The sequence below is a fragment of the Centrocercus urophasianus genome, unplaced genomic scaffold (genome assembly GCF_019232065.1).
Source record: "Centrocercus urophasianus isolate 14NV4802_14NV808 unplaced genomic scaffold, USGS_Curo_1.0 seq_14, whole genome shotgun sequence".
In the NCBI taxonomy this organism is placed as follows: domain Eukaryota; kingdom Metazoa; phylum Chordata; class Aves; order Galliformes; family Phasianidae; genus Centrocercus; species Centrocercus urophasianus.
This window is the reverse complement of record NW_024884586.1, coordinates 8,484,557-8,509,845: the sequence shown is the minus strand read 5'-3', so window position 1 is coordinate 8,509,845 and position 25,289 is coordinate 8,484,557. Positions and strand designations below refer to the sequence as shown.

General features: G+C 37.2%; 1 protein-coding gene across 5 annotated transcripts in view; it reads right to left on the bottom strand.

Moving 5' to 3' along the window:
• CHID1 (chitinase domain containing 1) overlaps nucleotides 1-25,289 on the bottom strand; it is a 127,187-nt gene that overhangs the window by 79,907 nt on the left and 21,991 nt on the right. For all 5 annotated transcript variants that reach the window (XR_006168093.1, XM_042814259.1, XM_042814262.1 and 2 more), the window contains exons 9-10: nucleotides 6,628-6,729; nucleotides 4,268-4,423 (exon numbers count right to left, since the gene is read on the bottom strand). Coding sequence is in view for 4 of the 5 variants with exons in the window: in XM_042814259.1 (XP_042670193.1) it covers nucleotides 4,268-4,423; nucleotides 6,628-6,729 (258 nt within the window). In the remaining variant the exon portion in view is untranslated. The remainder of the gene's footprint in view (nucleotides 1-4,267; nucleotides 4,424-6,627; nucleotides 6,730-25,289) is intronic.

Below are 25,289 nucleotides of genomic sequence, written 5' to 3'. Positions count from 1 at the left end.
CTAATGACTTGTCTAATTAATACAAGCCACCTTTCCAATATTTCTGAATTCCAAACAAGGAATGTGTTTTTACATAAAAATAACAATTGTAGCAATTTGGTATTTAAGGTAATTGTAGCAGAAATGCTAAGTCAAGACTTGAACCAATCATTGAGCAGCTGGTGGGAAGGCAGGGCCAACCCAGGGGAGCTCAGGTGTATGCAATGCATCTGAGTGACTGGAAGAGGTGGAACCAGGATCCACCCCGTCCCAGACTTCATTTAAGAGTTGGCAGAGGAGACAAGAGGTGCTCTCTGGGGGTTGTTCTGTCTGAGGCTTTCTAACGGTATGTAGCATCCCTTCTTTATTTCTGTCTATGGCTGCTGCATTTGAGCAAGTTCTTCCTTGCTGCAGCCTAGGGCCTTGCTACTCTGCTGTCATTGTTGTGCTTTCCATTGCACTGCAGTCATGTTTACCACTTGGACAAGCTGGCGTATAATGATTTCACCTCATAAAGTGTTCTAATTTGTCTGCGTTAGTTCACCTTCCATTCCTAAGGGGAGGAAGAGACATCCATGCAATGGAAGCCACGTGTAACAGAGTGTCACAGTGCAAATTTAATAGAATAAATCTCTTGAAGTACTCCTGAATTATTTAGACAGTTCTAGTATAAAAATAACTTCTTTCCAATGCCAAGCCCAACTCTAATTTCCTTCTATCATGCTACAGATCTGCCTAGCACTATAACTTAGGAAGGAGCTTAACGGTCTCTCCAATGAAGTGGAGAAGTGTATAACAGATCAAGAGGACATTCAATTCCACAGGGCTAACTGGAGGATCAGTTTATTTGAAATATTAGTTACTGCCTGAAGTTACATAAACTATGAGTAAAACAGATTAAATCAGGAGACAAAATCCTGATGCAAGGAGGTAGTAGAAGTCTTGAGAGAATTACAGCAGGAAGATAAATGTTGTAAAAACCTTGAAAAGTTTGAAGAGTGACAGCCTCCCTTAAATATGTTTTTTGTTACCTTCTATGAGAAAGTCATGAGTCACTGTTGACCCAAATCTTCTTAAATTGTTGCTAAGAAATTGCTGCTAATAAAAAACAGTAATTCAGAGCAAAAAGCTCATCTCTAACTGTTTAGAAGTACTACTTTTTATTACTTGCTATTTAGAGAATGGAAGGCAGCCAATAAAATTCTCAATAGAGCCCAACATCCTCACAATAGCAAGTCATCTTATTTTCCATCTCTAAATAGCACAATGTGTTGTCAAATTAGTTTCTCCCTTGCTTCAACTACAATTTATTATATCAATCTTCTTAAGTATTTAAAAATTAACATAAAAATTCCTATTCAGATTCCTTTAAATAAAATCTGAGCATAGACAGTATTGTCTGACAACAATGGAGTTATTCACATATCTACTTTCAACAGCTGCATTTGGAACAAAAGCAGCCTGAATGCAGGATATATTCTTAAGTTATCTACAGCCAGGTAGAACAGAGAGGTATCTTCCCTCTTGCAGCACTACACAAAAAAGGACATAGTGTCTTTAATAGATAAGAGTTTGCATGGGTGTGCTCAATAACTAAGGCTGATTTATTAAATATAAGAGATACCATTGCCATGTGATAGCCTTTGATTTACGTGGTTTCTAAGTCACAGCTACTAAGACTTATGAGCTCCCATTTTGTCCAGGTCATAAAGGCTGTGTATTTTAGATGGCATGCAATAACATCACTGCATCATTGTATAACCTCCCCTGAGAAAACCATGAGAAAACAATGGATATTATTGCAACTGAAATGTAATGAGTAAGACAGATTCTGAAGAAGCAGATAGCTAAAAGGGGGGAAAAATTACAGGAAGGTAAAAGCTTGTGAGATTGAGGGGCTTGCTGACCTGATACAGGTATCAAAAAAGTCCTGTTTAAAGATTCTGCCGGAAAGCGAAACAATTTTGGCTTTGGGAGAGAATGAAGAATTACTTATCCAAGATGTATTTTCCAAGATGCTTTTGAGGTAAAGAAGAAATATTGTCAGGATGCCATACCAGCATTGGACAGACTGGAACAAACTGACTGATCATTAGAGTAGCAAGTCAGCCACATCAGCTTATGTTCTGACAGGATTTTAATGCAATGGTAAGTTTTAAAGTATCTTAGCAGTTCAGACACCCGATTCTTGATAGCTGGAGGGCAGTAAACATTGCCAGAAGGACTGGAGGTGATATGGGGAATCATAAGTATACAGCCTTTATTCCAGTTTATCATTTTGTACGAACTATATCAGAACTAAATATACAAGGGAATGTAGCTTCCCTGCAGCTAAACTGCAGTGGTACTTGTTAGATTAAAGCATAAAAATGTGCTATGATCTCCAAGACAAACTTCACTGTATTAACAAACAGCACTGGTGAATGAGCTGCAAGTCAAAGCTCAACACATTGTTATGGCAAAAATAAGCAATAGTTCCTGCTGTAACAACTCTCAAAGACAAGCTACATTGTGTTGTCAAAGAAAAATTGTTTTCTTGTCATTTACTTCTGATTTTTATACTTGGGCACATAAAACAAGCATTCTGCTTTCTATAGTGTGTATGCAGAAAAGGAAGGTTCTATAATTTTTCAGCAAAGTAACAAAGCAGTTCTACTTTCAGAACGTATTCTGCATTTAAAAAACAGAGTTATAGAAGTTCTATTGAAAATTATTTACTTAACAGTTAAATTCAGTGAATTAAATCTGCCTGCATTCAGAGCCTCCTTCCATTACTTAATTACTTTCTATCCTGAAGAAAAACAAACAAGACTAGCAAAGGTTTCTGCACTTCCTGAATGTAATTTTGTGTTTAAGCTATCTACATGTAATTCCATGTATAAGCTATAATAACAATTGTAAGTATTGGCCTGTTGAAGATCTGCATGTGCAATAAATCTGACATGCAAAAACCTGAAGAAATGTCTACAGTGACACAGCTGATACCTCCATTCAGCACTTAGCTGAAGAATTGTTTTATTTTCAGTCTTATTAATAGTGCTTTATCTTAACATCGCTATCATTACAACATACTAAGGGTATATTAAAGAAGCACAGACTCTAATTTTCACACTTTCTACAGATCATGAATAACACCTGAATTACAGTCACCACCAAAGTAGAAGCTCAAATTCACTAAGGAGCAAAGGTAAGGAAGATAAATAATGAAGTCACCCACTTCTCCACTGAAAGTCTATTTTTTAATATTGTATGAAGCAGATACAGAATGAGAAAATAGGATAATGCCTCAGCTGTGTGTTATTTAGAGACAGAAAAAATATTTAGATGAAATATTTTTAATGGAATTGGAAGGGTTTTTTTTTTTTTTTTTTTTTTTTTAAGAGGGATGGAGGGAGAAAGAGGGTCTCTGATAAGCTAAGCCTATTATGGGCACGAACATCTTATCTTATACAGTCTATTCCTTAATATTTCTGTGCCTAACTTTTTAAATGTTATATGGGTGTAATGCACTTTGTAATCCATGAGCAAAAATCAGAATAGTCACCTTGTGTGCTTCAAAGCTTGGGTTTATTTTATAAATTAATACCAAACTTATGAAAAAGACTTTTTTTTTTTTTTTCCCCTGCCAAATTCATACTGGTTTTATTGCTTTGTCTTCTGGCTTGATGCACTGTACCCCTACTGTGTTTCTGTGAAGCTGCTTATTATACGTGGCTATTACCCAAAACTAAAACAACCATTATCTTTGGAGAATCAATATAAAATTTCAGGCTATCTTTCAAATACATCCCTTTATCATCTTATGGATTTTTGTCTCCAGGTGGGCTTACTACAGCTTTTTCTATTCAAAAGTAATTTGGAGGCCTATTGCTGTTTGACACCAGTATCAAATTTGAAAGTAATAGGTAACAACTTCAGGAACTGAGAGAAAAAAATCCATAGGTCAACTAAATGAAACCCAAACTGATATAGAGCATAAAAAATAAAGCAAAACACTAACAGAAAGATGACAAACCACATGTATAATACAGGTAGAGGAAGGAGAGAAAATTACACAACCATTTTTCCCATCAGTGTTCTAACAGAATACCTGTGCCATCTATCTGCACTTCTGTACAGCAAACAACTGATCTTACTTTGTAATCAGTGAGCCACTTTTTCATGCATAGGTTTATCATTTTTGTCATTTCTATGTTATCAACACATCTATACTTTTTAAACATAAATGATTATAAATTTCCGAGTTTGTGAGAACATCATATAAAAGTACTATCCAGGAAAGTCTTACCTAGTACCGAGGATTGGCTCCCCCAAGGCTCCCAAAGCAGAATAGTCCATGCCATAGAAATTCAGCCCTAGAAGTATTTTATTTCTCCATTTTGAATCAGGATCCAATACTTGAATACAGGCTCGTACCCAGGGCAGTGGGGAATTTGGACCAGGTCTGTTGAGTTAGTAAAAAAAAAAATCAAACAAGCTGTGAGAGAAGGTACACATTTGCCCTCATTAGCCTTATCTTTTGAACTGGTGTAATTGTAAAGTGGTACACAAAAAAAAAAAAACAGTGAATGTTAATTTACAATCCTACAAAGGTTCCATGCCTGCTCCTAGATGGCTTGAACTACTGATGTACATAGGGTGCTTGCCCCACTCAGCTTGGTAACTCACTTCTGTGGTGAAGATACATGAAACTTTTACCGTAGGTTTCCACCTAGCATGTTTTCTCTGTCATGGAGCTTTGCACACTGCCCACAGAACACTTCAGAAATCTGTACAACTTCAGTTGTAAACAATACAGGTTTCAGTGACTGCTTAAGGTTTGCACGCTACTTCTGCTTGAAACCCCAAACAGAGAATTGCCTACTAACAACAAAAAGCTACATGAATGAAAAAGTGTAGCTAGCACTAGAATACTCAGAGCAGTTGAACTGTTCTATATGTAGTATCAGGATTTCAGGCTAATTCGCTTCCTAGCTCATCAGGGACAATAGCAACAATTTCTACTGCAAAAATTCAATAACATGATAAAAGTAAAAGCATGTTCTAATCTTAGAACTATAAACATCCTAGGATCTACTTTGCTAATTATCTGCCTCAAGGCCTTTAAGATATCAGTGACATTAAAACCATGTGCTAACAGTACAGAAATTTTGCTGTATGTGCTATCCTGCATTTAAAATACTCAAACCAATCCAAGTTAATTCAAAAGAAGATCATCTGAACAATTTTTTTCAAATCCTCTCTCAGAAACTTTATTTCTCAGAAAATGTATTTTGAACACAATGGGTGTGTTAACTGAAAACTGCCTTCCTCACGTGTTGAAGTAAGAAAAAAGCCCAGCTCCAAGCCAGATCAAAGTAGCTTAATGTAGCAGTGGATGTATTAAGATGAGACTGTGCCATAATGGATCTTGTGATTTTAACGTGCCATAAAGTATGGTGAAGCTTCACCATACAGGAAAGATGGTAGCATACAGTATAGTGTATCTCTAAATGCATCCAGGGTTCTACATAGGTTTGAAAAGTCCATATGAAAGTCCTTAGCATCTCATCTTCATATATGAGATTTATATAGAGGAAAGCTACAATGTTATCTCTATGCTGCATATTTCAACAGAAGAGGGTAACAAATAACTGTTTTAATTTCAAATATGTTCCTTTTCCCTAAGGTGCTAGGCTTGATGATCTAGAAAAAAGGTCTGGGGAAAGAGATAAGAGATAGGGAAACTTAATAGAAAAGAAGTTTAGTCTCTTCAGAAATAAACCTGTGTAGACACTATCAAAATGCTAGAATGCTACAGGTGGCAGAGGTCTTAGTGATGTAATACATGCATTTCTGCATCTGCCAGCTTACCACGAATGTTAACTGTAGACAACCATACTGAAGCAAGATAAATTGAATCACCCTGGAAGTCAAAGAGCATGTCTTTATCTGCAATTTGGAGATGAAATGAACCACACTTCTGGAGAATGATGACGTTAAAAGTCTGAGTTTAAGGATCTCTCAACTTGATTGCTGTTCCACTTCCAAAGACATAAAAATCGTAAGTTCCTGAAAATGGATATTCACATACAAGAGTGGAGTTTTGTGTTGCTTTTCAGTTAGATAAGTTGGTTCATTGAGTTGCTCCACAACAGCTGTAAAAGTACAAAGAAGGGACTACTAGAGGAACATAAAAACGTGTTTAACCATGATCACGTCAGCAGTGCTGTCAAAACACAGTCTGCTGCCTCATGAGGAATCAGACAAGTGCTTTGTCAATTGTGCTTTAAAGCTATTCTTTCCAATGATGTGTACTGGATTATTCTGTACCATTGTGCAAAATTCTGTCAAATAACTAAAAGTGAAAAATTCACCTGGAAACAAGTGTCACAGTACCAATAAAAGAATAATTATTTAGCTCAGGTGCAAAGCCTTCTAAAATACTATGTGCCAAATCTTCACTGCAGCTAAATCCAAACTATTTGCTGGTTCAAAAACCAGCTGTTCTAATTACTAATCCAGAACTTTAGTATCTGGTACAGTCAATACATGCTATCTGCTCAGTGAAAATTTAAAAAATGACGAACCTCACATTGTAGATTTCATAAGGGCATAAATAGGAATCAGTTACTTCAGTTTTTTGTTTTACTAGTGTTAGAATCTTACCTTTGTGGTGTTGAATAGTCATATGTCATGAGACTGAAGCTGTCTACTGCTGAGGCCAACTGATCAAATTCTTTCTTTGTGAACATTCCTGGCTGGTTAGTCCTTTTAAAACAAATTTTAAAAAGAAATAATTAAAAAAAAAAAAAGGAAAAACCAGAAAGAAAAATTATTTTCACAACCTGGCTGACATCCCTGCCCAAAGCGTGTGGGTTGGAACTAGGTGACCTTTATGATCCCTTCAAACCACAATCATTCTGTGATTCTATAAAATTGAATGAACCCATTCTGTCCTCAGTTTGAGGAAATTCCACTCCATGACCTTCATCACACAGAAGTTTAGCTATGCCTTCAGTATACCATTCCATGAATTCTTAACCCCCCTCTGACTATTTTAATTAAAAACAAGTAACTTTATTCATCATTTACAAAATCTAGCTTCATGAGATGAGAGGATATGTTTTTGATAGTTTTGGATTCATAGAAACGCTGGACTTTGTTAACTATTCAACCCAACCAATTACTGCACACGAGTTCTGAGTATGTTTCAAAAAGAATTCAAAACATCAAACTAGCAATGCACAAAAGGAAGCCTTAAGCACATGGCAAAGATGCAAGGAGATCACTGTCCTCAGCCAGAGGGCTCTGAGGCACAAGTAGAGAAGACGTGTGTTATCCTAAATAGCCTGGGAGAGTAGGGTTTGCAGGGGAATCCTACAAATGAAAGAGTAGTTTAACATCTACAGCCTCTTCTATAGAAACGCATGAGAATACACTTGAGAACAGAGGGGAAGATACTGAAGACTTCACAACTTTCCAGTGATATTACTTTTCCTAGAAATTAGCAGATGACCCCTATCTAGACAAAGCACAGATTAAAACCACTCATGGTCCAACTCAACTGTAAAATCCAAAAAGATGCTCAGATGCAAGTAATAAAATGAAAAAAAAAAAAATCACTTGTTTTGACCCTTATCGCTTTTGGATCAGTGTCTAAATTCTTCATTCAATATTATGTGTTAAATGGATCACCAGAGCATAACTGCATTCATTTATCAGTTTGAAAGGACACTTTAGGAAAGTAGTTAACAGAGTACAGGTTATAAAGTGGGGCAGAATAAATCATTTAACATATGTCATATTATAGGTGAGTAAAGCATGAATGACATTTGCAAGTCAGGTCAATGAATGAACCAAATACACACTGGAACACGTAGCTCAAATTTGTACAAAGCATAGCACTGCTCTAGCAGGTTCAGGTTTTCAGAACCAGTGATATAGCTGTCACATTAAAAAGAAATTCCAACCTTTTCTTTCCGAGGTTTTAACAAATTAATATAAATGTTTGCTTCTGGAAGCCATTGCTGGATCCTAATTTTTTGGATAGTTTTCTGCTTGTGATTTGCTGCAACTGCAAGCTACAGCTGTTTTCCAAAATAAACAGAATGAAGGACATTTTTGAAATAATGTCATGGCAACCTGAATGCCTGCAGGCAATGCAATTCCCCAATGAAAACCCCAACAAAACACATTTTCAATAAATTGATTTTGATTACTCATGACAGGAAAAGCATAAAAAGTAATTATAATGTGCATTAGATATTATAGTGAGTTAGATTGCATTATAGATTAAGCTGGGTAGTATTTTAATGAAACTTGGGTGTAGAGGGCAAGTAATGTATCCACTTTTCATATGTATTGTCAAGGAATGTGAAAAAAATTGAGGTTAAATGGATATAGTCATCATTTTCTGCAAAGCAAGCTTGTAACCAAACTATTTTAACTACAAAGGAAATCCATTTGAGAAAAAGAGCATAAATTTCCAACTTAGAATAAATCTGGCAGTAAGGATGATGCTTTCATGGATGGTGTTTAAAAAAGTTCCTAAGGATAAAAACAAGTATTTTGGATACTTGCAAGGATAAAACAAGTATAGCTATTATTCTTCTTATTTAAGGTTTTCCAAACACTAAATTAATTCTAACTTAAAGGCAGGTATGTTCTACTGGGTACATCATTGAGAAAACCACCACAAAGAAATTCAAGAGACTCTGCACAGAAAATACAACGGAAGTTCATGAGAGAAAAAGTTTTTAATGTAACCCAAATGTCTGTCATTCTTTTAAGCTCTAGATATAATTTCCAAAATATTCAGCAAAGTGACAGAGTCCATCAGCACTTACTTACAGTGTACAAGATACACACTAAGGATACCTGGTTATTGTCGGAGGACTACAACCCTTGGTGATTTTTTCTGCTTATTATCAATGCAACACAAATGCAAAAGGACAGAAGGCACGTACATGAGCATGACTGGCAGGAAAAGCAGATGATTTACTATATCTCAAAGTCTCTTTGCTTGGAACTAACCCTGACCTCTGAAGTGCTTCATTTTCTTTATCTTTGAGTTCACCTGAAGATAGCGCTGGATAAGATAGTGAACGTACAGGATAAGATAGTGAAGTCGTACACTAAATAGAAATCTACTGTGTGGGAAAAAAAACAACAAAAAAAAACAACAAAAAAAAACACAGGTCCCGCTGGTCTACAAATATACTGAAATTATGTAATGAGTATTATGAATGTGAAACAATCTGGATTCAAGAAGTAAATTTAAAGCAGTATTCATAATAGCTTACAGTAAACCCTTTTTATTACTATTGTAAGATTGTTCGTGTTTTTTTGCCTGAATATCTAATGCAAATTTCATTCACCTTCCTTAACATTCTTCTCAGATGCACTAGTGTTCTTACTTGATTCTTACATCAATTGTTCAGCACAGTTAACTAGGAAGCTTAGTAACTGCTGACAATAAAACTCCAGCTACTCAGATTTGGAACTGGGCATCTAATCAAGCCTAAATTTGCATGTACGTGGACTATAACACCACCACAGAGATGACTTTTACTGCACTCTAGTTACTGCTGTGAAACAGCAAGCCCCAAGAGAAAACAGCAAAAGAAACCCCATATACTATTACAGAATGTGCAATCATTTTTTTCACCTGGACATGCTATCCTTCATGACATACAGCACATGCGCCCAGGTGCTGGATGAACTTGCCTATCTTGCCTGTCGTTTTCTAGCTAACTACTGCATTATGAAGAGAAAACAAGCACTCCACTTTTTGAGCATAATGTTTAAGAGACAGAAACATTTCTAAGAGGTGACACAGTCCAATTCTTGTTTGGACTACAACAGCTGTACAGGACATATCAATAGCTTTGCTTTAAAGCAGTCAGTTTCCTTGAGAAGTGACACAGCTTTCACCATGTGCTCCAAAGAGATTAATTTTCTTAGCTAAAATACTGATTTTCCTTTTCAAACCTTATTTCTACAACCATTCTTCCCATTTTTAGCCAAGCCACTTTTCACTTGACTAAGAAGCTGTGGCAGATTTACACTGATGGCCAGTTGAACTCCACCACAACCACTCTCTTATACTCACTCCTCAAAATAAGAGGAAGAAAAACATGATCAGGGAGGCAGGGGGAAAGACTCACAAGTCGAGATGGGGACTACTTGACTAAAGAGGAAAAAAGAGAAAAAAAAAAACCACAAAAAAAACAGCAAAGGCCATGTGGAAGTAAAGAGGGAGAAAACAATTATTCTCTACTTCCCACTAGCAAGCAATGTTCAGCTATGTCTTGATAAGCAGAGCCTTAATATGCATAGTGATTTTTCAGGAGGACAGTCATCTTCATAACAAGAACCCACCCTTCTCTTTCTCCTTTTCCAGCTTTCACTTCTGAATGTGATGTCTTATGGCATGGAATTAGACTCTAGGTCAGACTGGATCACCTGCCCCAGCAATGTCCCGTCCCTACCTCTTGCCCATTCTCAGACTCCTGGCTCTTGGAGGTTGGAAGAGAACCTCAGTGCTGTGCCAGCACTGCTCAGCACGAGACAAAACTTCAGTGGGACAGCTAGACACTGTTCTAGCTACAAATACAGAGCACAGCATTATATGGAGTGTTGTAGAAACTGAACTCCATCCCAGACAGACCCAGTATAGAAGGTCTTTTAAGACTCTCCATTTTCATTTGTAGGCTTCTGACACAAATTTCTTTTAGACAATGCAGAAAAAAACAGCAATTTCCCTGAGATCGTAGCTCTTATTTGCATTCCTTATTCCATATATTCCATATTCCCTTCAGTTTGTTGTCACCTCCTGAGGGCTTACTGTTTTATGCATATAAAAAAACTACGATAGCACAGTACATAAATGTCAGAGACTCAGATGAAATCTCATTTTTCTAGCCATTTCTCTATACACGGCTTAGAATTTCACTGTCCCTTTTGATTATGCTATCCTTTTCAAACCTAAGTGCAGGGTAGCTTGTATCATAGCTTAAGAATCTCTACGACCTGCACCTTCCAAATAGCATATGGTCATTTGTATCGAAATCCCCATTAGCGTTTTACTGATAAGTATTTCTATAGGGTTTTGACTTTGTCATCTTTCATACTGAAAGACTGGAAAAAAAAATATTTCAACCATGCAAGCCACTTCATTTACTTTCAAATGAATCTACATTTTCAATTACTTCTTGTCTCACTATGATTACTCTCAAAATGAAATAAGATAAGAAAAAAAGGTCTTGTAACTGACTTCTATTCCTGCAGGTTTGAACTGCATTCTTGTTTGGCTACCTCACCTTCTCCCTCTCTTATAAGGGAGAGCTTTTCTTTATCCTCGTGTCTCTGAATAGTCTTTCATAATGGAAAGCTGATTGATTTTCTGTTTCCTCTATATGTTTATTTCAGAAGTCATCTGCTCAGTAATGACTTAATTCTCTTGTTGTGTGTAATTCTGTTTTCTCTGTAAACCAGCTATTTGCAAATCTTCCCTTCTCTGCTCTTTCATCACCATAGATCTTATTAGTTTTCATAGCTCCTCACAGTTAGCTGTTCTGAAGTATAATGCTATTGCATTTTATGAACAGACCACTGAATTCAGTTAATGCATGATCACTGAATACAAATGCACTGGTTCTTTCTGCATCCAGCCCATTCTACAGTAAACACGAGAAAGAGCTAAATCTCTGCTCTGTGGAGCATGCAATTCTAGGCATTGATAATGAAGCAGTTAAATGAATAAACAAGTTAAAATCCTAAATCATTTTCTTCTCAGTAAAAATCCTCTTGGCAGTTTTGTTGCTATTCTGTCTCATTTTAGCTTCACCAAAATCAGCTCACTGAAGTAATTCTCCTCTATCAATATTTAAAACAAAGTTCTACACAGATCCTGGTTTCTATGGATGTTTTGCAAGTAGATTCTGTGATGTCTTATAAATGTTCCACTACAATGCCCTCCCACTGCCTGGTCTTGAGGAAGTAGATGCCAATCCTACGAAGTGGCAGGGATGTGACTATAAAACTCTATTCCTCTGTCCACTTTGTTTGAAACTGGTCAAAAACTAAATAAGCTTCTGCAGAGGGATGAAGAACAGAACAGAACAGATAAAGCTTAGAGACACCTTGTTTTCTGTGAAATCAGAATAAAAACAGAATTAATCTGTGCCTGCAATAGTATTGGATGAAGCAGGCAAGTCAACAACGGGACCTTCATATGATACTCCTGTTCAGAGCTTGAACAGTAATTATAGATCTAATCCTAGCTGTCAGAAAAGAACGTGACCATACTGAACAATTAACCAAAAAGACAGATTCTCAGACAGATGAAAACAGATGTAATACATAGTATGGGCTGAATTCCATGCAGCTGATAGGGGATCTTAAAATGCATGGCATGATCTGACCTCTCCATCAGTGAGCACATCCCTGCAGACAATGTATCAAGACTGTTATACAGATGCACATCACTCAGTAAGCATTTCAGAAAATGCACGTGATTAGTATTCAAATACACACATTTGTAAAACTGCGTTCTTTTTCTATAGTTTCCTTCTGAGAACAAAAAGTTGCAAGAGCTGAAGAAATCTAAACGATAGTACACCCCAAATCTCAGTTAAATCAGAGCTTAAACATATTATCTTATTCTGCAGCCTACGCTTCCAGATCAGTATGACAAATCAGGGACTGTACAAAAAAAAACAACAAAGTTTTTTGATCACAGTGTTGAGGTACATCCATTGCTGGAGAAACAATAAATTCCAAGTTATTACAAAGCTCTTCCTCTGCTTACGCTCTCTGTGCAAGTCCTATTCCTTTTAGAATAGAAAGAAAAAATCAAACAAAGGTAACTCCATAAAAGCAGTACAATCACCAGTGCTCACATATGCTCTTCTGGTTGTGTTCTTTCATCTGGTTCTCCTCTCAGAAGACTCTTCCAGTTTCACACATGAGACTCGGAAGAGACTCAGAAGAGAGAAACAGGAACTTCCTTGCCCTTCCAACCAAATCCCATCATCTTAACATCTGCAAACCATATTTTGTTCACATAATATCAAAGATTGCTGTACTGTTAATGAAGCCAAACTTCATCACAAGAAACGAAAATTTTGAAAGAATGAGGAAATAAAAAATGGAAACTTAAACAGTTAGCAGTTAATTTCTACTGTGCTGAGACACCATGAGCATCGTTAACTTTTAAGTGCACCAACACACAAAATATTACAGTTAGCACAAAATCATTACATCAGCTGGAGACTGACTTAAGAGTCCAGATTTACAGGCTTCCAACAAAAGCTTATCTATGGCTGTTCATAGCAAAGACCTGGAGGGAGTTGAGTGCATTACGTCAGAAAATTCAAATTGAAAGAACACCAGATAAAACCACAGGGGAAAAAAAAAAACAACACACAAACAGTAAAATTATTCTTTACTTGCAGGCTTGAATCTCTCCTCACCTTTTTTTTGTTCTCAGGGTCAATCATATTATTTTTGATATATATCTGGGGGGGGAAGAGGGAAAGTTTAAAATGTATCTAACATCTGAAAGGTAGTATTTGCAAGTTCCTCTGTAGGAAACCACTAAGAATGAACGCTACTAGCCAAAACCTAGTACTTCTCACTTCATTTATTTAACATATGTATAATAATTATTATACACCTTGAGAACCTTTTGGTTTATGAATTCTCTTCCTCTAGATTTAAGATGCTCAACAGCCACCACAGGAAAATGGAGCGTTTCACTGCCTGCAGTACTGATCTAAACACAGAATTTATACTGACCTGCTTTTGGGGTCTAATTTATTGACAACATATGGCTTTTTAAACTGGGAATATATTTTTATTAAGTGTGCAAACAGTTACAGTTAGTTTAGTAAATATAAACAAACAGGATTGCCAAACAAGTTTATAAAAAGCAAAAGCACGAGCATCGGTTTTACTTCTTATTTACGTTTATATTTTCTGGTTCAATTTTGTGGAAATCAGTCATTTTACACAATCAGTTTTCAGTCTCAAGAGACAAGGGAAGGAATTTGCTTTCTTAAATGAAAACTTATCATTTGTTATCACAAGCTTACCATTCTGGGACAGCATCACATAAACACCGTGCATTTTGAAACAAAATTACTGTCAGTTATTGCTTTCCTATTAATGGATGCCATTATCGGCCCTATAAAAAACCCTGGTTAAACAGTTAGTTGGAATCATGATGAATACCAACATCACAGAAGGGATCAACATTTTGAGAAAGAGGATCCTGCATCTCTTAATGTGGCATTAATGTAATGAGATGACTTGGAGTTAAGAACAGAAAACGTGTGATCCTCGTACTATTTTGCATAATTCCACATTTCTGCCTTGATTTCTAAGCATTTGTAATATTTTGAGCCAACATTCCAAAGATAAGCTATGTTATCTCTTCTATTTTCTAGGTAGCTTTGCCTATTCATCTATTGAATTCACATTCCAGATTATAATTTAGCAGAGTTTCCACATAGCAGTGAAGGAATGTGAAAAACCTGGTAAAATCCAAGACCAAACACTTAAACACTGTTTAAATAACTCATAGAAACACTAGAACATTTTATGGTAAACATCAAATGTTCTATACTGAAATTTTCAGATTAGATTTTTGAAAAATTTGAGTGAATGGCTCACAGTTCAGGACAGAGGTTGTCCCTGCAGTAATGCATCAGTTTGCTGATGCACAGAACAAATGGGCAAGCTATTGTCTTTCCAATACAGATCATCAGCTGTCAGACTTCCCTGTTCAGTGTAAGGGTTGATTATCTCTGACAACAATCTCTGCTTGGAACAGGACAACAAATGACTATAAATTACAAAACAAGCAGATTTGAGGTAGACATTAGGGTGAACCTTCTAACGGTGCAGGTAATCTGGGAACATTATGCTAACACTTGTTCACTGGTAGATTTTAAGAACTCATGCAATTAAATTCCCATCAGAAGAGAGTTACAGTTTATTTTGCCTTAGAATAATGCACCTTCCACACCATTCCCTACTATCCATGCATACTGAATTCAGAAAAATAATTATCCAACCCTTCTTACATACTGCCTTCAGCTGCTGTACTAATTTCACAAAAGGAATTATAAAATTAAGATGCCTTCAGAAAGTATAAGGACTCTGTCAGTTGAGCACCAGAAAAATCACAAATTGAACAACAAAAATGAATCCATCATAAAAACACAAGCATGACTTTCCCTGATGTTATTAGCATTCCCAACTTTTATTCATTTTTTCTTAATGGCAAGAATCTCTCTACTAAACTCTCAAATTAGATCAGGATAGGCATTTGAAAAACAAAAAGAAATCTAGACAATTTGACAAGCAAGAAAACTGCTAACTGAGTGCCAGAGATTCACAATACAAAAGAGCCAAGAATGGTCACTTCACAAAAATAAGAGAGCTCCACATCACTGGGGAACTGAGTGACAAATAAAATCTTGCTGTATTTTGGTCAGGAAACAAAATAGGATTTGAGAACCAAACGGAATTTTTGCAGAACACTGAGGGCTGGCACTCTTCCTTAATATGCATATCCCATCCCAGCTGTTGCCTTTGCAGTACTTGCTCTCCAAATAGAGAGAAACATGGGATCTGTTCTTGTCATGGAATAGCCTACATAGTTTTCATGAAGCCAAACTAATTACCTGTGGCCCATCTGGTTTAAACCAGCAGCAGAACTCAAGGAGGAAAAATGTGCCAACAACTACCGGTCCTGAAAAGACAGCACGAAATCCCGTCAGACACCCAGGAGCAAATGAGCCTGAAAACTGCTGTCCTTTCTTTGCTCTGACAGATTCTTTCAGCTAGGGCTGAGGCATGCAGGCAGGTCAGTCTGCACTGCTTACACTGTATTTTTCAGGTGACTTCAGAATTTGCATCTAAAATCTGTAATAAAATAAATCCATCAGTTTGACAAAAACAGATATATCTGAATATCAAAGAAGTAGCTTATTTCAGGACTTGTCATCGTATTTACTGTTTACATTAAAGGTTCATCTTTAGTATTGTTCCTGTCACGTTGCTTCAGCCTCTTCAAAGGAATCATTTATGCAAAAAAATGAACATTCACTGTGTCACCATTTGGTTCTCCTAATTTCCAAACTATTCTAGTAACTTGAGTGCCAGGGCTGAATGCCCAGGCAAGTCATGCTCCAATAGCAGAACATCACGCAAAACAAGCTTGTACCCTAGAGCATATGAACCTAATTTAAAAATTCTAACACACCAAATGTAGGCTTAATTCCTCCTCGCAAAAACTAAAATGCTCATCTCCACCACCTTTTTTTTCTTTCTTTTTTTTTTTTTTGGAAAGTTTTCCAACATCGCTCTGAAATTTATGCAGTCATTGCTGGATGGCAGCTGGCTCAGAACTGGTAATTATGAACACCAGACATGGTAAGGAATATATTCTTTTATACCCACCTCTCTTTGAACATCATTAGTTGACCTACAGATTATTTTAATGACTCTCTCCAGTGAGAATTCAAAAGGTGATGTGTACAATTGTTTCAACACATGAGAGTACAGCCAGACTTCAGTTGCATTAATTTTATATAGTGAGGTGCAGTCTTTAAAAAGCCACTTACTTCTAAGAGTCGATGTGTTCCTCTCAAGTCATTTCTAAATCTATAAAAAATGCATCAAACCGCTCATAGCTGTAGTCACAGCCATGCTGTACTGGAGCTGACAGCCCAACAAACAGTACCAAAAACAGAGAAGTTTTCAGCAAGGAAAACATGTGTCCCTTAAAGCCATTAATAAGCATCCAGATTTATGCAGCTAACAGATCCTAGTCGATAAAGAGATGATGCAACTGGCAGATCTTCACTTGAAGTAAAGCCTCTGCATAGTAAAGAAACAAAACCCATGAGCCCAATGCCATGATATAAAGTATGATTCAGTAGTATTACTATCATTAGAAGAAATTATCAAACTTTTTCCAGTAACAGTTACTCAGAAAGTATTCAGCAGTCATCTCCTACCTAGTTTTCTGCTCTCCTCAGTATAAACTTGTATTTCAAGCTGTATCTTGTCATATAAAACACACATACTTTACAAGTTCTCCAATATGCACTAAAAACTATTATGCCAGTCAGCTGGTCTAGACAGCCCACTTAAGAATCATTTCTATGCCTCCCACACTGCTGAATTTTATGAACAGAACCTGATTTCAAAATCTCCACACATAACTGCACCCTCCATATTCCTGACAGTGCTGTTTTCAGGATACTCACAGGAAAATTAACAACTACAGGAAAGATGGAAGACAGGGTATTTATTATCTACTAGGCATAACAAATAGGAAACTGTGCTAAGTACAGAAATGTTTTCAGATTTTGCTTTCCACATCTCATTTTTTGTACATTACTTGCCCAAATACAGAGATGGTCTTCCAGCACCGAATTCCTTTATTAGCAAAAACAAGCATGGGAGAGCATCATCGGTGTATAGAGTAGTTAATCATAAATAACTGTAAAAGCAATTGTTGTGGCTTTCTTTGCAGGTATTGGTGAAAGCAGAATCCTATTTAATAAACTCTACTTAACAAAACTATTTTTTCCTACAGTATACTGTTATTTGACATAACAATTAGTTTATTTAAACCTTCATCTGAAACAAGCACGGGATTTTCTGCTATTTTGATCCCTGATATTATTTACTTATCAAAATTTAAAGGATCTCCATCCTGCCCACAAGTTAAGGCAAGGCAGTGAATCTTCAGCAGCTTCTGAATATGACAGATATTTGGTAAGAAAACACAAATTATTTGAATGATTACAAGTGTCCACTCCTAGTCAACTTCTAAAAGATTAAACCACCTATTTCCTTTAACACACATGCAAAACACTGGCTCATTGTGGCATCTACTGAGGTCGGCAACTGCAATGGCAGTAAGCAGTTTTCCATCATATACTCCTCCTGTTTTCCAACAAAGTATTCATATATAAATTTGTAGCGAAGGAGAAAAGGAGCATGGCAGCAGAAAGTAAAATCAAGGAACAAATTCTCTGTCCTGCTGCCAATCATAACCCAGATGAAGGACAACAAAAATAAGCAGATTCCCTCTGCTCCCTGAAAAGCTCTGAACAGCAGAAATGAAGATTAAATAGATTCTGCTAATTTTCTTTGCACAACAGCTTAGGAAAGAAAGTACTGCAACTATTTAAGACAGTCACCTCTAGAATGTTTTTTGCAGACAATAAATTGAATAGCTAAAATCTGAATTTTAGAGAAGTGGAAGTTTAGCGGTGGAAAATACTGACATGGTGCTTAAAGGAGCTTTAACTAACAGGGAGAGAGATTGTAGATTTTTCTTCTCTTACATATTCAAATATGGACACCTAAAGTTAGGGATTTTGCCGAACTTTGATGAGGAGCACATATTATGTTCTAATATTTGAAGACAGAGGAGCGGTTCAGATTCCTGCAGCTTTCAAATGAAAGCAGCTGCACTACTGCTGTGCATCTCATGAAGCCAATAAAGACAAACGGTTTGATATGGACTATTTGCCAAGACTGCAGCAGTATTACTATGTTTTTTTCCAAGTCTAGAATTAAAAAAAAAAAAAAAAAAAAAAAAAAAAGTGGACAATAAAAGGCACGTTTAATTCCAGATTCAACAGGGCATTTTTTGCTCACAAGCAATAAGATATAGAATCATAGAATCATAGAATCACAAGGTTGGAAACGAATTATAAGATCATCCAGTCCAACTGTCTCCTCATCACCGTTGCCACCACAAGCTACTCAACCACATCACGCAGCACGTCATCCAGACACCTCTTGAACACTGCCAGGGACGGCGACTCCACCACCTCCCTGGGCAGCCTTTGCAGTCCTGACCTCTCTCTGAGAGAAACAGTTCTTCCTTATGTCCAACCTAAACCTCCTCTGATACAGCTTGTGGCTATTTCCCTGTGTCCTGCTCGTTGCCTGGGAGAAGAGGCCAAATCCCTCTTCACCACAACCTCCCTTCAGGAAGTTATAGAGTGCAATGAGGTCTCCCCTGAGCCTCCTCTTCTCCAGACTGAACAATCCCATCTCCCTCAGCCGCTCCTCGTAAGACTTGTGCTCCAGACCCATCACCAGTTTCACTGCCCTTCTCTGGACAAGCTCCAGGACCTCAACATTTTTCCTGTAGTGAGGGGCCCAAAACTGAACACAATACTCGAGTTGTGGCCTCACCAGTGCTGAGTAGAGGGGGATGATCACCTCCCTGCTCCTGCTGGCCACACTATTTCTAATGCAGGCCAGGATGCTGTTGGCCCTCTTGGCCACCTGGGCACACTGTCGGCTCATGTTCAGCCGAGCATCAACCAACACCCCCAGGTCCTTCTCTTCTTCACACTCATTCCCAAGCCTATAACGCTGCATGGGGCTGTTGTGGCCAAAGTGCAGAATGAGCGAGTGTGTTGCACAGTAAAGTAGTATTTTGCAAACACTTTAGAGCAGGTATTAAAACAGCATTCTAGAACAGCAAATTGAAGAACCTGAGTATCAGAACTTCTGTTCTGCAAGATATTTTGGCACAAATAGGAAATCCTTGTTTTTGGCCACCTCTGCTTCCAGCTGCTTAAATGACTTTCGTCAGTTCAGTTGTCTGGCTTTCTGTTAAGAGTTCCAAGAGCAAATGTTTACTGTTTAAGCATTTCCTTCTTGTACATAGCTGAACAGATTACACAAAGTTTAGCATAACAAAGATTGTAATAATTTGAACTTTAGCAACAATATTTTAAAAAGCAGTTCTCATATAGATGCAAGTAGTTGTCCCTCCCCCAAATCCATTGTTGACAGCTTATACAGAGAACAGTTCACACCATTATATAACGGTAGATCTCGATACACAAAACTTACAGGTCTAAGAGACAGCTGAATGCCACAACAAACAAAAAACATGAAGAAACATCCACTCATTCTGACCAGTCAGACTAGCAGTCTAAAGGAGGAAAATTGCTATATAAACATTTATATGTGAACAGCAGAAAAGACAAACAAAACTTCCCAGCTTCTTCAGAAAGGTTCTCTCTCCACTTCCCACTCCAACAGGAGAACCATTTTTTAATCTAGATAATGTCTTCCTTCCTGAAGAAAGGTTCAGTATACTCTAATTTTCACAGCCCTCGTGCAATTCTGGAAGGATTTCTAATAAGTTTCTTTGGAAAAAAAGACTGAATACTTACAGTTACTAACTATCTTGGAATAATGCTGCCTTAACACCATGAGATGTAATAGGAACCTGCACCAACTGCTTTCTCCCCAACACCCTAAGAAAAAAGAATGCTGTTTCAAAGCTACCAGACACAGTTTGTCTTCCCATTACAAAGAAACAGGAATTTAGAATCAATGCTGCCAAAACTCCTTCAATCCCTACTGAAAAAAAAAAAAAAACAAACAAAGCTAAACCAGTCCAGAATCATTCTTCCCGACTCTTTTCAGGAATGTCAACAGATCTAGTTTCTGGAACGATGAGTACACTATAACAAAGATTATCAAAACAATACAACATGCCATTTGAACGTAAAATACATTCTCTTTGATGCCTTAAATCAAAATACTTTAAGTCAGAAAAAGAGGAAAATTGCTGAATCACAGTGAAGCACTGTCAGGGCTCTATAATCTCTCTAGTCTAAGTACAGCTATGAAGTAATGTCTTTTGAGATACTTTCAGTTTTTCTGGAAGTCCCTCATCTCATAATGCATATATAAAACAAAAATACCCACAGCAAGCAACTTCTCATTGCTTTTAAAAAGTGTAGTGTGAACAACACTTGGCCTTGGCATAATCCAAATCAGTTATCAAATTTTAAAACTTCAGACTGTTTGCAATGTAAAAAGTGCTATGATTTCCAATTCGTTTTCATTAAAAGAGATCAACCACAGCAAGAAGCAGCAGTTAAAAATTATGGTTGGGACACAGCTGAGAATTGAAGAGAAGCAGAAACACACAGAGATTCTGTGTTTCACATATGAATGTGGCAAATTGCTCAGAGCAGGAATAAAACAGACATGTTTTCTCTTAGAGACTGTTCTGTCATATGAATGCTGTGTCAGTTTTAGATAAGTAATGAAATCTGTATCAGGCTCTAAATTTAACAGTACGACCATCTTCAGTGTTCTTGACATTGTTTTGGAAATGTTTGTCCGGTATTTTGATTCAGGTTAAAAATTTTATTTGAGGATGAACACATGCCTATAAAGTCTCAATCTAAGAACAGAATGCCAAAGCCTTCAGCTCCCTTCATTCCTTTTCTGTTATATTCCCCACCTACCTTTTTTAATCTTAACTAAAAGAAAAACTTCTTCAGATTTTTGGCTTGCCTCAAACTTTAGTAGGAAGGCTTAACAATGAAAGTTTTCAAAAGGCACCTACTAACAAAGACTAAGGTTAGCTTGAGTCTCAGGTACACAGCCTGCACAAGGAGCAACTCACAGCTCAAAGGAAACAAGGGAAAGCTGTATTTGTGCTTCCTTTGTTCCTGGGACAGAGGAAGGAGGTTACAGAGTGTACTCTCTCCTTCTTCTCCCAGTGGCTCAGCTCTCCTTCCTTGTACTCTTCTGCACAACAGGCACTTAGGGGGCACTTACTCTGTCACCCAAATACATTAATAAAGGTGTTGCTCTTCCTTTCCTCCTTGCAGTGTCCTCCAAGCTCTCCTCAAATGAGACATTATCTATTTTTTAGCATTTTTTCTTTCTTTCCTCTAATCACTCCATTTTTCTAAATCTTCCAATAAACACAGTACTCCCAAACAGTTTTCCACGAGACTTCCCAGCACTGGGAAGTGTAATATTTACCTTTCGTCACCCTGACATCTCTGTGCCAATCATCTCAAAATGAAAAGTAATTATCCCATATACCACATTCCGCAAGGACTGCTCAATCACCTCTGATTTGTACTGGTAAGCATGTTATTAAGATACAGGTAAGAACAGAGGCTATTTTGTATGCTGCTATTTAATATTACCAAGTTGGACTTGATAGAAAGACCAATGCATAAAGCCACCTTGTGTTCCTTCAGGCTTCTTAAACAATTGAATCAATCTGTTCTTAAAATTGTATTCCATGTACTCTAAGCAGGACTGATACATTTGAAACTCCAAGCACAAACAACAGTAGCAACCACTAGTTTAACACACCCTAACACTAAGTGTGAACTCTTAACAGCAATAAAATGACCGGTGCAAAAATGCAGCTCCATCCTACCCTCGGAACATGACAAAACAAGTTCTCACTATCTTAAATGTAATCTTTCTTTATAAAGAAAAATAAAGCTGTCAATGGTATGTAAAGCAAATCAAAGGGTTTCTTGCATTTATTTCAGATTTTACTCTTCACTTAGAGATTCTACACAACTTCAAGGGAAAAAATGATCTCCTATTCAAGGAGCAGCCACTGCCTTGCAACCTAAGGATAGGATTTGTAAAAGAATACCCATCATGTAGAACATAAACAGCTTATTCAAAGCACCTATATGTAAGTAAAGAACACGGTGTTATATTATGAAATTTGTGATGAAGCCAATACTATTTTTATTGCTGCTTTGTTCACAGGCTCCTACTTCATCAGACAATAAAACTCTGAGGAAAGTCAACAATCTGTAAATACAGAGTTATTTCACACACTTTTCAGCAGGAATAACAGCTTTTTATGACTTAACATCCACAAAGCTGATCCTTAACACTGTTACGCTGTGTCTTAAATCTGTAATAAACTATAAACGCTAGAGATGTCCTGATTGCATTTTAATTTCAGAATGCCTATGAGGACAACATGCTATCTGAGGATTCTCAGACCTTTTGCCTGCCTTTACTCAGTGCAGAAACAAAAAAGGAGTGTTACTGAAGGGGTTGCTGAGCCTGAACAAACTATGTAACCATCCAATCAGATTAAATTCACTAATTGCAAAAGGCAAAGGTTGCTATTCAAATTCAAAGCCTCTTATAATTTTTTTTTTTTTTTTTTTTCAGTGAAAAAGCATTCCTGAAGTATTATAAAGTTTAGAGAAGCAAAGAAAATAACTCAATCTCTGTGATTTGCAGTCTTAAGAAGACAAGTGCAGCCAAATATCAAGTCTCATTCATATTTCCCTTGTAATGACATATTTAACCTCCAGCTAATACCTATATTTATGTGCTTTTTTAAAACACCGGTTCCTACTTGAAACAAAACAAAAAAACTAACAACACAGCAAACAAACTAGCCCCAAAAATAGAAAAATAGAGGCAGAAAAAGGAAACATTAGTACCACTAGCAAATCAGAAACCAGACTACAACATAAAAAGTAGCTTCTTCCTGCACAGCTACAATATTTGAAGAGGCTTGCAATACTATTTTCACAGAGAGGGTGGTGATGCACTGGAACAGGTTGCCCAAGGAGGCTGTGGATGCCCCATCCCTGGAGGCATTCAAGGCCAGGCTGGATGTGGCTCTGGGCAGCCTGGTCTGCTGGTTGGCAGATAGCAGGGGGGTTGAACCTAGAGGATCACTGTGGTCCTTTTCAAACCAGGCCATTCTATGATTCTGTGATTAGTAATAAAAGCCTATATAATATCATGTTCAGAATTTTTTAAGGCAGGAATTTTACTGAGGCCAGGATTAGTCAGCGCAAACAGAGTTACCCTTCATCACCAATTATTCAGTGATCAAGAGCAAAACTTATCTGCCCACACCTTGCTGTTTTAAATACAGTGCTCATTTAATTTCTACCTGCTTCCACATCCATACATGCTAAAAGCAGTAACACGCTCTAACATTTTGAGATAATCTGTTATAAGACAGGCTGGAAGTCTTCAGCAAACCATCTGCACAAGCAACCATTTACATAACACAACAGCCATAGCACCTTTTCTCAGAGGCACACAACAAGACTCATCCCAACGATAGTTGCTGCATGATATCTACACACAAACAGTGTCCATCACAGCTTTGTTTTCTGCTTTTTCTCTTGCAAATATGATGCACTTCTTGGACATCCAGTGGATGGAAACGTGAGCCATCTGATTGTGTTTGATGCTGAGGTAGCCCTCTGTGACAGCAAAGCTTGTTGGATTCCTGCCTCCCCATCAGCCTCTACATGCATTGACATTTCACTGTTTATACTAGTATAACTTTCTCTGGACAGTGCCGTAAACAGATGCATTTTTAAATGCTCTATACAGATAGATGAAATGTCCGCTGTTTTCCCCCTCTTGTGAGGATTTCCTGTAGTTCGCAACATTTCGAAAGCAAACCAAAAGTCAAAGGCTTTACAGGATACTTTGTTATGCAAGCAAGCATCAGACAGTGGATCTCTTAGTTTAAGTTGCTTGCAAAAACCGCATCCAAAAAATTAAACAAATGACCCAATATGTTTTCTTCCTGCACCATACAAGTGATCTCATGCACAACGATGCATTTTCCAGACAGTTTTTCCTGAAGCAAATTGATATTTTTAGCTCTTAAAAGTGTCTCTTTTCAGATAGTGTTTGCTGCCAGACTGCTTTGATCTTAATGCATATCAAAGGAGTATAAATTACAAATTCCTAAATAAACTGCTTACATTTAACTATGCACTCTCTTTAAATTTTAATCAGGGTAGAACACAAAAGAAATAATGTTTCAGCTCCTAGGATCCCAGCTGGGTAGGATATTCCACGTCTCCTTTATCAGTCCTTTGCCAGCTGCTGAACTCAGAGATATTATTTGATTCTTGATGGTACTTATTTCCATGCCTTTTGCTGTCTTTTTGGTTAACAGTCTACAGTGACTCCAACAAATAAAGGATATAGATGCATTAAAGGATGCTTCAACCCTGTGTAAGTCTTAAAATTCAAATCAAGAGACAAAAAATAAGATATTCAATACACAATGGGAAGCACATTTCAGTAGAAGCTTTCTTATCCTGTAAATCAGGATTTCCACGCACAGCTACTGTCTAAAAAGTAAAGGCAGAAAAAATAAAATCAAGATTCTTCTTACATTTATCATTAAATCCAACATATTTATAAGCTTTAAAGCAACTGTGGATTGTACATATTTTAGGATGTTTCCATAAATGATGGATGTGTTTTTGACTTCCTGTCTACCCAAGAAGTTGAAGTGTTTCTTCTAGTTACCACAGTACAAGGACAAGAATGGAAGACCAAGGTAGATGTCCTACATAACAATATTAATCTAACAGAACGTGACTGATCTATTCCCTTTTCAGCGGTCTGTGGAGACACGACAAGGGGAAACGGCCATAAACTGGAGCATAGGAAGTTCTGCTACCAATATGCAAAGGAACTTCTCCATGGTAAGG